Raw genomic sequence first — 14,685 nt, forward strand, 5'->3', positions numbered from 1 at the left:
TCTGCGGAAGCCTTGAGTTTCAGACACTTGCCCTCATAGATTCTGGGGCCAGAGGAAATTTTATTTTAAAATGCCTGGTGGAACATCTGCGAATTCCTTCAATTCCCATGGCTATGGCATTGGTGCTATCTTCAATACATGGAGAACCACTTCCAGGAGAAGTCTCCCTCACCATGCAGCCCATATGCCTGCGCACTAGGGCTTTACACTCTGAGACTATCTCTTTTCTTGTTCTTGAGAAAGCTATCCACCCAGTGGTGCTTGGCTACAGGATCACAAGCCTCAGTTTAACTGGGCAACTCTTGAACTGTCACAATGGGGCTCTGGCTGTCATGACCAATGTCTTTCGAAGGTCACTCCTGTGCCCTGTATGCCTACCATCCCATCATTACCCGGCCTACCACCTCAATACGCATCGTTCCAGGATGTTTTCTCCAAGCAAGCAGCAGACGTGTCTTACCACCTCATAGGATTTTTGACTGTGCAATCAATCTGAAGCCCAACTCAGAGCCTCCCAAGGGAAGGGTATACCCCCTCTCAGTAGCTGAGACCAAGGCTATGTCAGCCTATATTCAAGAAAATCTACAAAAAGGATTTATTAGACCCTCAAAATCCACAGTCGGCGCAGGGTTTTTCTTCGTTGGGAAAAAAGATGGCTCCCTCCGCCCTTGTATTGATTACAGAGGTCTCAACGAGATCACCATCAAGGATCGTTATACTCTACTGCTGATAACGGAATTATTCAAAAGACTTCAGGGGGCCAAGATCTTCTCCAAGCTAGATCTCAAGGGGGCCTACAACCTGGTCCGAATCTGTCACGGGGACAAGTGGAAAACAGCCTATAACACCCGTGACGGACACTTCGAGTATCTTGTCATGCCCTTCGGCTTGTGTAATGCACCAGCGGTGTTTCAAAATATGATGAATAACATCCTGTGAGACCTTCTGTATCGGTGCTTAGTGGTGTATTTAGATGACATCCTGATCTTCTCACAAGATCTTCAGACGCACCAAGAGGATGTAAAAAAGGTACTGTGGAGGTTACGAGAAAAACATCTTTATGCAAAGCTTGAGAAATGTGCTTTTCATAAAGAGTCCGTACTGTTCCTAGGTTACATCGTCTCCAAGGAGGGCTTTCAGATGGATCCTCAAAAGATGAAAAGCATCCAAGAATGGCTTCAACTCACAGGATTGAAGGCGTTATGCCACTTCCTCGGCTTCACGAACTACTACCGTTCATTTAACAAGAATTATTCCACCTTGAAGGTTCCGCTCACGGCCAAGACGAAAAAAGGGGCCAACCCTTCTAAATGGTCTACTGAGGCCATGGCGGCCTTTCTGACCCTCAAAGAAGCCTTCCAAAAAAAGCCTTGTCTTCGCCACCCCAGCCCTCATCGCCCATTCATCGTCGAGGTCGACGCCTCCAACGTCAGCGTGGGAGCAGTGCTAAGTTAATTCAGCGACTCCAATGTTCTCCATCTTTGCTTATTCTTCGAGACGCTTTTCTCCTGCTGAAAAAAACTATGGAATTGGAGACAAAGAATTGCTCGCTATTAAATTGGCTTTTGAGGAGTGGTGTCCATGGCTAGAGGGCGCCCAACATCAAATCCTAATATACACTGATCACAAGAACTTGGAGTATCTTCGACATGCACAGCAACTTAACCACCGACAGGCCAGATGATCACTGTTCTTCAACAGATTTGACTTCCTGCTCAAATACCGTCCAGCAGACAAAAATGTTCGGGCAGATGCTCTTTCACGTTGATTTTCTCCAGAAGACATACTCAATGAACTGCACCACATCATACTGCTCCTCCTGGTAAAACCATAGTGGTTCAGAGTCTGAGGAAAAAACTATTAAAATGGGCACATGATTCACGTCTTGCTGGTCATCCTGGACAAAGTCGTACACTCGCCAGGCTCCAACGTTATTATTGGTAGCCTACGATGAAGGAGGCCGTGCAAGATTATGTGTCTTCCTGTGCAAGAAAAAAGCCGCCTGTCAGACATCCCTGGGGTCTCCTATAACCTCTGCCGGTTCCTGAGGAACCTTGGACACATATTGCGACCGACTTCGTAGTGGACCTACCACCTTCTAGTGGAAAACAATACAATTTGGGTAACCGTCGATCGCTTCTCAATAATGGCACATTTTGTGGCTCTGCCAGGATTACCATCGGCGGCTGAACTAGCGAAGCTTTTCATCAAGCACATTTTTCGCCTCCATGGGATGCCCAAGCACATCTTATCCGATAGGGGTGTCCAATTCACCGCAAAATTCTGGAGAACGCTTTGTCAAAAATTTGACATTTCATTGGATCTAACGTCTGCCTATCATCTACAATCCAATGAACAAACTGAAAGAATTAACAGGACGCTTAAACAGTTCTTACGATCTTACGTGAACTCAAGACAAAGCAATTGGGGCGAATTGCTACCATGGGCAGAGTTTGCCATAAACTCTCATCTTGCCACTGCTACAGGGTCCACCCCTTTCCAAGTTGTATACAGTCATCAACCACTATCTCCTATGCCGCTTCCACTATCTGTGGCCTCACCAGCAGCTCAATCCACTCCAGCGGAGTTTCAACAGCTCTGGAGACAGACAAAGGAACTGCTACTCAAGGCAGGCCTAAGAGCCAAGAAACCCTACGATGCTCATCATCGAAAGGCACCTCAATTTCAACCCAGAGACAAAGTCTGGCTGAGTACTAATTTATTCACCTTAAGCTACCTTCAGCACGTTTTGCTCCTCGCTACGTCAGACCCTTTGCCATCCTCTGACGGTTGGGTAACCTAACGTACAGCCTAAAATTACCTCTGTCCATGAAAATACACAACACCTTTCATGTGGCCTTGCTAAAACTGCTTGTACTCTCCGAGTTCTCTACCAAAATACCCGAACCAGCGACTCTGGAGGCTGAGGAGGACATTGAATACAAGGTTGATGACATCTTAGATGTTCATAAAAAAGGCAAGCTTGGGAGTTTCTTATCTCCTGGGAGGGATACGGTCCTGAGAAACTACTTGCCAACATCATCGACAAGGACATGATCCATCGTTTCCATCAGACGCATTCTTGGAAACCCAAACCCCCTGGAAGGAGGCCTGGAGGGGGCCCTTTGAAGGGGAGTACCATTGCGCCCTCTCTGTCTCACCTCTTTTTTCTCTCTTTCCTCTCTTCTGGGCAGGATGGCTGCCTCCGTCTCACCTCGCTGACCTCTCCGGCGTCCCCAGACTGGCATGGGCGATTGCGTTCACCATACTTGCACTGAGACCTCCTAGGGCATGCATCGCCCTCTCTTTTGAATACATCATGGCGGGAACCTCGGGGGTGTCCCCACTGCATGACTTTACTACTACCGGGTACTTAGCCTCCGATCTCCAAACCAGCTATGAGTTAGCAATGATTCCGGTTCAACTAATTTCGATTCTTCAAAGATGCTCCACTCTGAGTACTCGCTCCTACTCTCCGGGGTTACACAGACCTCCAAAGACGCTCTAGGTACCCGCTCCTCAGGGGCCTTGCCGCTCCTACCTACCCTATGGGGTTTTGATGTTCCAGTCAGGCCACTCAAGGCACCCGCTCCTTGGTGGCCTTGCTTCATTCTTATCTACTCTCCAGGTTATCCGCAGCTACCAGGACGCATAAGGTACTTGCTCTCCGAAGGCCTTGCACTGCTCCTGTCTACTTCCAAAGATGATAAAGAGAAGGACTGATTTAAATGAAAGCAAAAACCACATCTGGCAAAAAGGAAGGCACCATCCTAATTCGAACTGTGTTCCTGGTAATCACAAAAAAAGGCTCCCAGCATGAAAGAGCTTGCAACTCCAAAATTCTTCTTGCTGAACAAATCATGACCCAAAAAACTGTTTTCATAGTTAGCATACATAAGGAAAGCTGTCTAAGAGGATGAAAGGTGGGACCTGCTAAAATGGATAACACCAAATTAAAATCCCAGAGTGGCACTGGAAAATGCCAAATATATTTAGCTCCTCTCAAAAATCTGGAAACATCTGGATACAAATAGAGGTTTACCCTGAATACACCCTCTATAATCGGCAGCTACCTGCACTTTGAGTGTATTAAGAGCCAACCCTTTAATCAAACTTTCCTGCAAAAAGTTTAAGATTAAAGGCACCCCTGCTTTAAAGGGGTGATATGAGTGCTCACCTCAGGAGTCATCCATCATTTGTTCCATACCTGACAGGCCTAACTACATCCACAGAAGGTTTGCATGTCCGCCATCTGCTGGAGACAGAGAGTACTGGCAGGTTGATGTCAGTGCAGGACTATATATATGAGTGACATCAGTGAGTCAGTGATCTCAGTCTCCATCTGCTGGCAGGATTGCATAACCCACTTTTGTGCCAGCAAACAACACGGAAGTTGATCCAATGTAGCAGCAATGCAACCAAAACAAATTTAGATTGGTGTCAGGAAATACTTTAAAGGAAAAAACCAGTGCCCGACTCAGGCCGAGTTTCGCCCATACAATGTGGGCTGCTTCAGGGGCTACATAGAAACATAGAAATGACGGCAGAAGAAGACCAAACGTCCATCCAGTCTGTCAGCAAGTTTTGCACTTTTTTTTTCTCTCATACTTATGTTACTCCTGGCTCTTAGTAACCTTTTGGTTCTATTTCCCTTCCACCCCCACCATTAATGAGAGAGCAGTGTTGGAACTGCATCTAAGTGAAATATCTAGCCCAGTTAGTTAGGAGTAGCATCCGCTGCAATAAGCAAGCCACACCCATGCCCACCTGCCCACCCAGACTAAATAATTCAGTCCTTGTTGGTTGTTGTCTGTATATAGATCCACCTTTCTTCATTCCCCCTGCCGTTAAAGCAGAGAGTTATACTGGATATGCATTGAAAGTGAAGTATCAGACTTCCACCTCTGCTGTTGAAGCAGAGAGCTATGCTGGATATGCGTGAAGTATCAGTCTTTCTCCCCTGCATTATTTGAACATTCAAATAATGTTAATTCCTTCACAGTAATAGTAGTGCAGCTACAGACATTAGCTTAGGCACTATAGCTCAGAGCACAGTCTGTAAACCGATTAACATCTCAGCAAACAGGAAGTCTACTGTATTTGTCCACTGCAGGAATCTTGTTTAAATTTACAGTACAAAACAGAACAAATGCACAAGTCGACGTCTCAGCATACCGGTATGGTCATTTTCTTTTTCACGTTGCTCTTATACATATAGCCCCTGAAGCAGCCCATGTTGTATGGGTGAAATTCGTCCCAAGTCGGGCACTGGTTTTTACCTTTAATTAAAGTATTTCCTGACACCGATCTGATTTTGTTTTGGTTGCATAACCCACTTTTGTGGACTGGCCTGTCTAGATGATAAGGAATATTCTTTTACAATCCTTTTGAATTAAATTTCCTCTGAAAACATTAAGGCCAACCTGTTATTTCTTTCACAAACATCCTCAAAAGTGTCTTTAATCTGGACATCTGAGAACAAGAAAAAAAGAGCAATTGAGAAGGGGTTGGGGTGAAGGAGAAAACGATTGCTTGTGTCAAAGATAAATGGAAAGACAATTTATTGGGTCCATAAACCTATGATTTTTTTCATTTTTTGCATGTTTGCCTTTTGTATGTTACTTCTGTAATGGCCAGGGGCTTTTTCTCAGAGGCTACTTGTTGGTACTGAGCTCGGGCATCTTTTTCCTCCACCTGTTTGCCCTGTGGTCCCTCAAAATGATATAAAATGGAGGAATCACTAGAGAGATAATATAGCTTTCATTTAATGCTGAGATACAGAACAAACAAAAAGAAACACTGTGACACAGCTTACATGTTAGTGTATGTTTGCTTCAAGGTATCACATCCGTGTTGAAGAGCATGTGATTGTCAAGTGACTCCGCCATATGGCATAAAAAAGAAGTCTTTGCACACTTGTTTCTGATGGGAAAATATGGCAAAAGGAATAATTATTACCATAAATCACTAAAATCCTTTTGACTTTACATCAAGAGCAACAGCAATGTGCAGTCACTGTAATTTTCTCGTACATAGCTACACATTCCCCAACCACAGACATCTCCATATTAGTTAGTATTGCTCTTGATGCAAATAAAAAAGAATCTGTTTATTGAAAGGCATAATAAACAAATATCCAAAGACTCTGCCATATAGCGGAGTCAGTTTTATATTGTTAATACCTTGATGTATTATGTTTGATTTTTTTTTGTGACTTTTTATTTTTAATAGCAAACCACACCTGAAGCAAGAAAAATTACAACAGTGCATCAAGAACAAAGCAATAAACAACCGTTCAAACTTCCACCTTATCCCAAGATACAGGTAGAATTGTAAAATTTCCAGTATCGGACCCTTACTTTGTTAAACAATGCCATCTTATGTCTCAGCATAAATGTCAACTTTTCAATCAGTGCTATAGCATGAACTTGCACACTGAAGCTTGAGGGTAGGTGCCGATTTCCATTTAGTTGCAATATAGAACTGTGTTGCATGAATTAAATGCTGAGCAAATGCATTCTTACATTTGTCCACAATTTGGTTCCCCCCACCAGCCCAAATCCACCGCACGTCAAGAATGTAGCAGATCAACATATTCATCCTCAACCAAAACGAATAGACCAAGGGGCATTTCCATCATACATGCAGATACCCACATACCCACTTGCCCAAAACCCCTCCAGCAAAGTGGGGGCAAAGAAGAAGAAATCTTATGGAAGAGAGGAGCATATGTATAACTTCATAATAAAAGTTTCACCATCAGTTCACCACAGAGGGAAACGCTATACATATCACTGCAAATTCTCCCTTGTCAATCTGCAGGCCCAGATCTCCATACTATTATTCCTCAATGCAAAGAAAGGCCTCAGCCAAGAAACGAGTCTGGATTTTCACCTTGTAAATTACAGAACTCACCTTCCAAGGAATATCCTCCTGCAGAAAGTGAGTTTCAACCGGTGAGGGGTTCACCCACTCCTACCCACTGAGCTGGTATCTAACAATTGCTCTAAACAAATTATCATAATAAAGATGGGAATGATCAGGCACCCCAAATTCAGATCTAATCGCAAAGAAGAACTTGACAGCACCCTTATCAAACAATTGTCCCAAGATCCCACTTACTTGTATGGACTGACAGAGCAGGATTTCACCTCAACACAGAAAGAGGGGACAGAAAACCCCCTCCAGTCCCCAACTCCTTACATATAGACTTTCAGACCTTGACTGTGCAAGCAATAATGGGGCATGTATGACAGGCCCTCCTCCCTCCCGCAGACAGAAGAGACTGCAAAACAAAGAAGAGAGTTCCACCTCACCAGCCAGCTCAGATTCAAATAAGACCCAGAGGACTTGCTTGTCTATATTTAACCAAGTGGATATATCTGTTAATCTCACGGCTCAGTAACAGGCTTGCAAGCTCAGGAAGGCCATACCCCCAGCCAACTCGGGTCCTCAAAGAATTTGCATTTTCACACATGGAGGCTTATTTCACCAGAGAAACTTGAAGAGCATACTATTGAGGAAACAAGGGACATGTTGAAATGAATAAAATAAGCACATTCATTTTAATAACATTGATTTAACCTGCCCAGAAATAAAGTGCCCTGTCCAATCTTTTTGAATCTGGCTGAAAACTAGGACACAATTAATAATATACAAATCAGCAAAGATCCGGGGCACCCAAATTCCCATAAGAACAGAAGAATTTGCCATACTGGGTCAGACCAAGGGTCCATCAAACCCAGTATCCTGTTTCCAACAGTGGCCAATCCAGGCTACAAGTACCTGGCAAGTACTCAGACATTAAATAGATCCCATGTTACTAATGCCGGTAAAAGAAGGCTATTGCCTAAGTCAATTTGATTAATAGCAATCAATGGACTTCTCCAAGAACTTATCCAAACCTGTTTTGAACCCAGCTACACTAACTGCACTAATCATATCCTCTGGCAACAAATTCCAGAGTTTAATTGTGCGTTGAATGAAAAAGAACATTCTCCGATTAATTTTAAATGTGCCACATGCTAACTTCATGGAGTGCCCCGTAGTCCTTCTATTATCTGAAAGAGTAAATAACCAATTCACATCTACCCATTCTAGACCTCTCATGATTTTAAACACTTGCTCATAGCAGAGCAGTTCCATCCCCTTTATCATTTTGGTCGCCCTTCTCTGTACCTTCTCCAGTGCACCTATATATTTTTTGAGATGTGGCGACCAGAATTGTAACAGTACTCAATTTGTGGTCTCACCATGGAGTGATACAGAGGCATTATGACATTTTCAGTTTTATTCACAATTCCCTTCCTAATAATTCCTAACATTCTATTTGCTTTTTTGACTGCCGCAGCACACTGAGCTGGGTGGTAACTCCTAATATGGAACCTAACATAGTATAACTATAGCATGGGTTATTTTTCCTTATATGCATCACCTTTCACTTGTACATATTAAATTTCATTTGCCATTTGGTTGTCCAGTCTTCCAGGCTCCTAAGGTACTCCTGCAATTTATCACAATCCATATGTGATTTATCTACTCTGAATAATTTAGTATCATCTACAAATTTGATTACCTCACTTGCCATATCCCTTTCCAGATCTTTTATAAATATATTGAAAAGCACTAGTCCAAGTACAGATCTCTGAGGCACTCCACTATTTACCTGTCTCCACTGAAAAACCAGACCATTTAATCTTATTCTCTGTTTCCAGTCTTTTAACCAGTTTGCAGTTCATGAAAGGACATCCCAAGTACTTATATATGAAATGGCTTCTTTGAAGGAGGAGAAACACAATGGTACCTCCAACTTAAGATAGTGGCAGTGAAGGGTTCTAACAAAGACAGGAGCTTTGAACCCGACACCAGGCCTGGCTTTGTCAATAGGTATACTAGGCCTGTGGCTAGGGCAACAAAAATCTGAGGGGGGCAGGAGGCTGGTGGAACCACTTGCAGCACCTCCTCCATTGCCCAGCAGAACCAATCAACTGGCCTGGCACTTTCAGCTTCACCCTGGCCATCTGCTCTTCCTCCAGACCTTTCAGCAGTGGTAGAAGCCTCCCGTTAGCAGCTCCCTGCAGCTCACATGGACTTCTTCCCCGATTAGCCCCACCATGGCGATTCAGATGGTAAGCGAACCCGGCCTTCATTTTGGCTATGGTGGCCCAATCATTTCTTCATGGTCCCAGCCAAAGCAGTAACCTCTGAACAGCTGCAACTTAATGGCAGGACTCCAGACTCCACTTCCCATTAAAATTGGTCCCAGCTGCAGACCTGCACTTCTCCCAGGATCAACCCTCCTGCTTTCTTATTTCTATTTCTGACCTTGCAGTGGCCATGCTCTGCCACCTCTCCACAATGGGCCATGCCACTCAAGAGCCAGCAACAGTTTCCAGCCTGAGCACTCACTGCAAGGGCCATCTTGCAACACCCCAGATAAAATAATATTTTAATTTAGTTTTTAACCAACTTCTAACCACAGGATTTCTTTCTCCTTTGTCCCCTCGATTCTCTGAACAGAGGCCTTTGCCTAGGGCTCGAACAGGAGTAGGCATGAATAAGAAAGAGTGAATGAGTGTGAATAAAGATGTTAGAAGTAGAGAGGTGAGTGTACATGAGCATGAGTATGAAGAAGAGGAGTGAGCAAGCATATAAAATGAGAATGAGTATGTATATGTATGAAAGAGAGTTAGTATGAATGAGAATAAATTGGTACACATAAAACCTCCCTCTTCCTCTCCCCCATGATAATCTCAGGGTGATTAGAATTCAGAAGTTTCCAGGCATGCATCTCGGACTGTTGTAAACCTTTTCAGCATCCAACCCAAGCAGTAACCCAGAATTCTTCTCTTAGGAATAAAATATTGAATTGTCTCTGAGTGTTATTAATAGAAAACTAGCCCTTAACAAACCTTGTCTGATCGTTGCCTGCCAAATCTTCCATACATCTTTCCAGTCGCAGATGGAGAATGTTTGCTAGGATATTAACATCTTCATTTAAGAGAGATATAGGGCAATAGGTCTCATTTATAAAAAGGGAAGGGATGGGCTTGATCCTGAGGCCTAACGGAACATCATTTAAAACACCTGCACCTTTCTGGGTGAGGTTGTAAATAATCAAAAACTTGTTTTAAAGGTTCTGCAAATCCTGGAAGAATCGCTTATAAAAATTCAAGGGGTATCCATCTTTTCCTCCCTGGAAAATCCAACCCAGCTTTCTGCAAATCAGCCATTGTAATATAATAACCTGATAGCAAGCCTCTCCTTCAGCCTTTCAGTAAGAGATGGAAGGAGCACCCTGCTTAGATAGCGAAGAACTTTCTCGTCTGAAACAGAATCATCTGCAGAGAATAAGGCAGCAAAGTATGATTTGAATCTTTCGCTGATCTCTGAAATCGTATGTGTTATGCTTCCATCGGCCTTACATATCCCTGTTATTAAAGTCTGCTGATTTCTCTGCCTCAATAGCTGGGCTAACACAGCTCCAGCCTGTTGCGCCGGAGGTGGACCCTTGGCCCGAGTTGGGATTGACGCTACCCGCAGGGCAAGCCCTACAGGTCCCCACTGTCGGGAGGCGGAGTTGGCTGAGAGATGGAGGCTGACTGGAGCTTCGCCAATACCAGCCCATGTTCCCTGCAGGTTGAGCCCTTGGGTGCCGGGGCCTGCTGGTCTTAGGCAGACCTCTGTCAGACAACTCCCAGTAGACGAGGTGGTGATCAGCCAGGGACCAGCAGAGGTAATAGGAAGGCCGAAGCAGGTCTGGACAAGGCAGGGATCCAGACACCCGAGTGCCAAAGGGAACCAGAGACGAAGACAGATGGCGCCCAAGTAATAGTAGTCTGGAGCCTGAAAGGCCAAGTCCAGGGAGATACCAGAAGACGTAGTAGAGAGTAGGCTGGCATCAGGGCAGGCAGCAGACATGGAAGGGTGGTCAAATGAGCAAGGGTCAAAACCAGAAGCCAATCCAAGCGTGGTCAAAGCTAGAAGTCAGTCCAAGTGTGGCCAAAGCGTATAAGGGTCAAAGCCAGAAGTCAGTCCAACAAGGCAAGGAAGGAACCAGGTATGGATCAGGAATGAGCACACAACAAGTGTGGAGACATGTTGCCAAGGCAGGGAACAAGTGGCGGGCCCTGCCTTATATAGTAGGGCCCGACGATGTCATCATCCGGGGCCGCGGGTTGGATTCCCCTCACGGCCCTTTTAAAACCCGGCAAGGCATGCACATGCGTGCGTCTAGAGGGCGGCAGGGTGCTGGATGACAGCGTCTCCCTGCGGCACACGTGGGGAGACCTGCCAGGAGGGAGAGAGGTCTGTGGTGGAGTCGGGGACGGCAGAGGAGGCTCGGGAGTGTAGGCGGCTGCCCACAGCCGCAAGGGAGGATGGACTAGGACTGGGAGCTAGGCACCGAGGGTAAGTGGACCTGCCGTGGATGGGACACACAACAGTACCCCCCCCCCCCATTTACAGCCCCCTCTTGGAGGCCTGGGTTTTCCTGGATGAGCACAATGGAATCGGAGGAGGAGCCCCTTGTCCAGAATATTACTCGCGGGCTCCCATGAATTTTCTTCGTGGCATAGCCCTCCCATGAGAGAAGATACTCCCAGTGGCGGCCTCTTCTGCGGACATTGAGGACTTCTCAAACTTGGTATGTAGTATCAGTCTCAGCTGTAACTTGGGAAGGCACAGGAGCCTTACGAGAAGGCCAGGAGTGTACCACCAGTTTAAGTAAGGATACATGGAATGAATTATGTATACCAAGAGTTGGTGGTGGTCAGAGTTGGTATGTGACTGGTCCAATACACCGGGTAACAGGAAAAGGGCCAATGAATCTTGGCATGAATCTCTGCTACGGAAGCTTGAGTTGAATATAGCGTGTACTTAGCCAGACCTTTTGACCTGGCTGAAACTCTGGAGCTGGTTGACAATGAGCACCTGTAACTTTCTTGGTCTGAGCCGCAGCCTGATGCAGACGAAGGTTGGACTGGACCCAATGTGCCTGGAGAGCATCTGCAGTGGCCTGAGCTGCCAGCAAGGGTACCGAAAGCTGAATCGGTAATGGGAGCCAGGGTTGCCTGCCATAAACTATAGAGAATGGTGAGACTCCGGTGGCCGCTACAATGTGGGAGTTGTGGGAAAACTCCGTCCACTGAAGTAATTCTGCCCAGTCGTCTTGATGATCATTGGTATAGGCGTGAAGAAAGCTCTTGAGTGAGTGGTTCATCCGCTCAGTCTGACCATTGGCCTGAGGGTGATACGCAGTCGTCAGGCTGATGGTAATGCCAAATTTACTGCACAAGGCGCGACAATAGTGAGCGACAAACTGGGGACCTCTGTCAGAGGCAATATCCGTGGGTAGACCATGCAGACAGAACATGTGCAGGAAAAAGAGATGTGCTGGCTCCAGGGCCGACGGTAAGGCAAGCAAGGGGACAAAATGAGCCATTTTGGAGAATCGGTCCACAATGACCCAGAAAACCATATTCCCTTTAGAAGGTGGAAGGTCCACCACAAAGTCTGTGGATAAGTGGGTCCATGGCTCTTCTGGTGCAGGTAATGGCTGGAGGAGGCCCCAGGGTCGACCTACTGGTGGCTTCTGCTGAACACAAGTTGGACAAGAGTCCACATAGGCACTGGTGTTGGTAGACATGGTGGGCCACCTATAGTAGCATTGGAGGAGAGACAGAGTTCGGGGGCATCCTGGATGACCGGCTATCTTCGAATCGTGTGCCCAACACAAGACCTTCTATCGGAGCCGTCGAGGTACCACTGTCTTCCCGGCTGGAACTGTAACGATGGCAGACAGAAAGATACAGGCTGGATCAATGACATGACTAGGTTCATCCGGAGTGTCATCTGGTTCAAAGGAGGTTCTTTTCAACCGGACGATAATGAAGTTCAAAGTTAAACCGGGAGAAAAACAGCACCCAGCGGGCCTGGCAAGCTTTGAGATACTGGGCATGTCTAAGATGCTCAAGGTTTTTATGGTGGGTGAAAATGGTGAACTTGAACTGAGTGCCCTCCAACCAGGGGCACCACTCTTCAAGGGTGAGTTTAATCACGAGCAACTCCCTGTCACCGATGCTGTAATTTTGCTCAGCAGGGGAAAACTTGTGGGAGTAAAAAGAGCCTGGATGGAGGACTCCTTGGGTTGAGTGCAGATTCAGAACCACCCCAGCCCCTATGGCAGAGGCGTCCACTTCCACAATGAAGGGGCAATTCGGGTCCAGGTGGTGCAGGCAAGGGCCTGAGAGGAAGGCCTCCTTAAGTTACTGGAAGGCAGCGAGGGCTTAAGGTGACCAATTTTTGGTGTTGCTGCCTTTACAGGACATAGCCTTGAAGGGCACTGCTAGCAAGGAGTAGTTTGCTATAAAGAGGCGGTAATAATTAGTGAAGCCCAAGAACCTCTGGAGCGCCCAAAGGCCAACAGCCCGGGGCCATTCTCAAATGCCTTTCAATTTATTTGAGTCCATCGTGAAACCTCGCTGAGAGATAATATAGCCTAGGAAAGGTAGACTTGATTGTTCGAAGAAGCACTTGTTGATTTTAGCAAATAAGTGGTTCTCTTGGAGACGTTGGAGCACCATATGGATGTCGGCAAGATGTGTAGTCAGGTCTTTGGAGAAGATGAAGATATCATCTAAATATGCAACGACTTTGGTGTATAGAATGTCACGGAAAATCTCGTTTATCATGTATTGAAATACCGCTGGGGCATTACAAAGTCCAAAAGACATGACAAGGTATTCGTAGTGTCCATCCCTGGTATTAAATGCCATCTTCTAGACGTCTTCAGGGCATGTACGGACCAGATTATAAGCGCCTCGCAGATCCAACTTGGTAAAAATGGTGGCGCCCTGGAGGCAATCAAACAATTCCGTGATCAATGGAAAGGGGTATTTGTCTTTGCGGGTTATAGCATTTAAGCCACAGTAATCAATATATGGTCTCAAAGACCCATTCTTTTTTCTGACAAAGAATAAGCCCGCGCCCGTGGGAGAGCTTGAAGGGCAGATGAAACCCTTGGCCAGGTTCTCTTGGATATACTCCATCATTGCATGGGTTTCGGGCACCAAAAGTGGGTAAGTGCTACCCCTAGGGGGCGTTGTGCCCCGGCAGCAGCTCGATGGGGTAATCACACTTGCTTAGAGGTGGAAGAATATCGGCCTTCTGCTTAGAAAATAAAACTTCAAAATCCGCGTATGGAGGCGGAAGGCCAGAAGCAGTCACTGCTAGAGGAATCGCAGAAGGAGGCTTGAGGCATGTCTGACGACAAGCTGGACTCCACTCAGTGAGTGGTAGAGTTCCCCAGTCAAAATGGGGGGAGGGATGCTGGAGCCACGGCAATCCCAAGACCACTGCATGAATTGATTTCTCCAGAACGAAGAGTTCCACCTCTTCCTCATGTAGGGCTCCAGTGAGGAGAAGGATGGGTACCGTCACTTCGGAGATCCTTCCGGGAAATGGTTCACCGTGAATAGAGGCAATACGTAACAGTGTCTCAAGTGTGTGAGTGGAGATACCCAGGAGATGCACCAAGTCCTTAAGAATGAAATTCCCTCCTGCTCCGGAGTCAATTAGAGCCAGGACTGGGAAAGAATGAGAGTCCCAAATCAAGGTGACTGGCAAGGACATTTGAGGGGCTGGAGAAGTAGTGCCCAAGTTCAGGACCCCAACTGAACTTAGGCC

The 14,685-nt window shown here is 46.0% G+C and overlaps 1 protein-coding gene across 2 annotated transcripts in view; it reads left to right on the top strand.

The window, feature by feature from the left end:
- Positions 1 to 14,685, top strand: part of LOC115088219 (adhesion G-protein coupled receptor F1-like) — a 101,057-nt gene that overhangs the window by 24,433 nt on the left and 61,939 nt on the right. For both annotated transcript variants that reach the window (XM_029596268.1, XM_029596269.1), the window contains one exon: positions 6,232 to 6,324. In XM_029596268.1, the coding sequence (XP_029452128.1) occupies positions 6,232 to 6,324 (93 nt within the window). The remainder of the gene's footprint in view (positions 1 to 6,231; positions 6,325 to 14,685) is intronic.

This window comes from Rhinatrema bivittatum, chromosome 3 (genome assembly GCF_901001135.1).
Source record: "Rhinatrema bivittatum chromosome 3, aRhiBiv1.1, whole genome shotgun sequence".
Taxonomy (NCBI): domain Eukaryota; kingdom Metazoa; phylum Chordata; class Amphibia; order Gymnophiona; family Rhinatrematidae; genus Rhinatrema; species Rhinatrema bivittatum.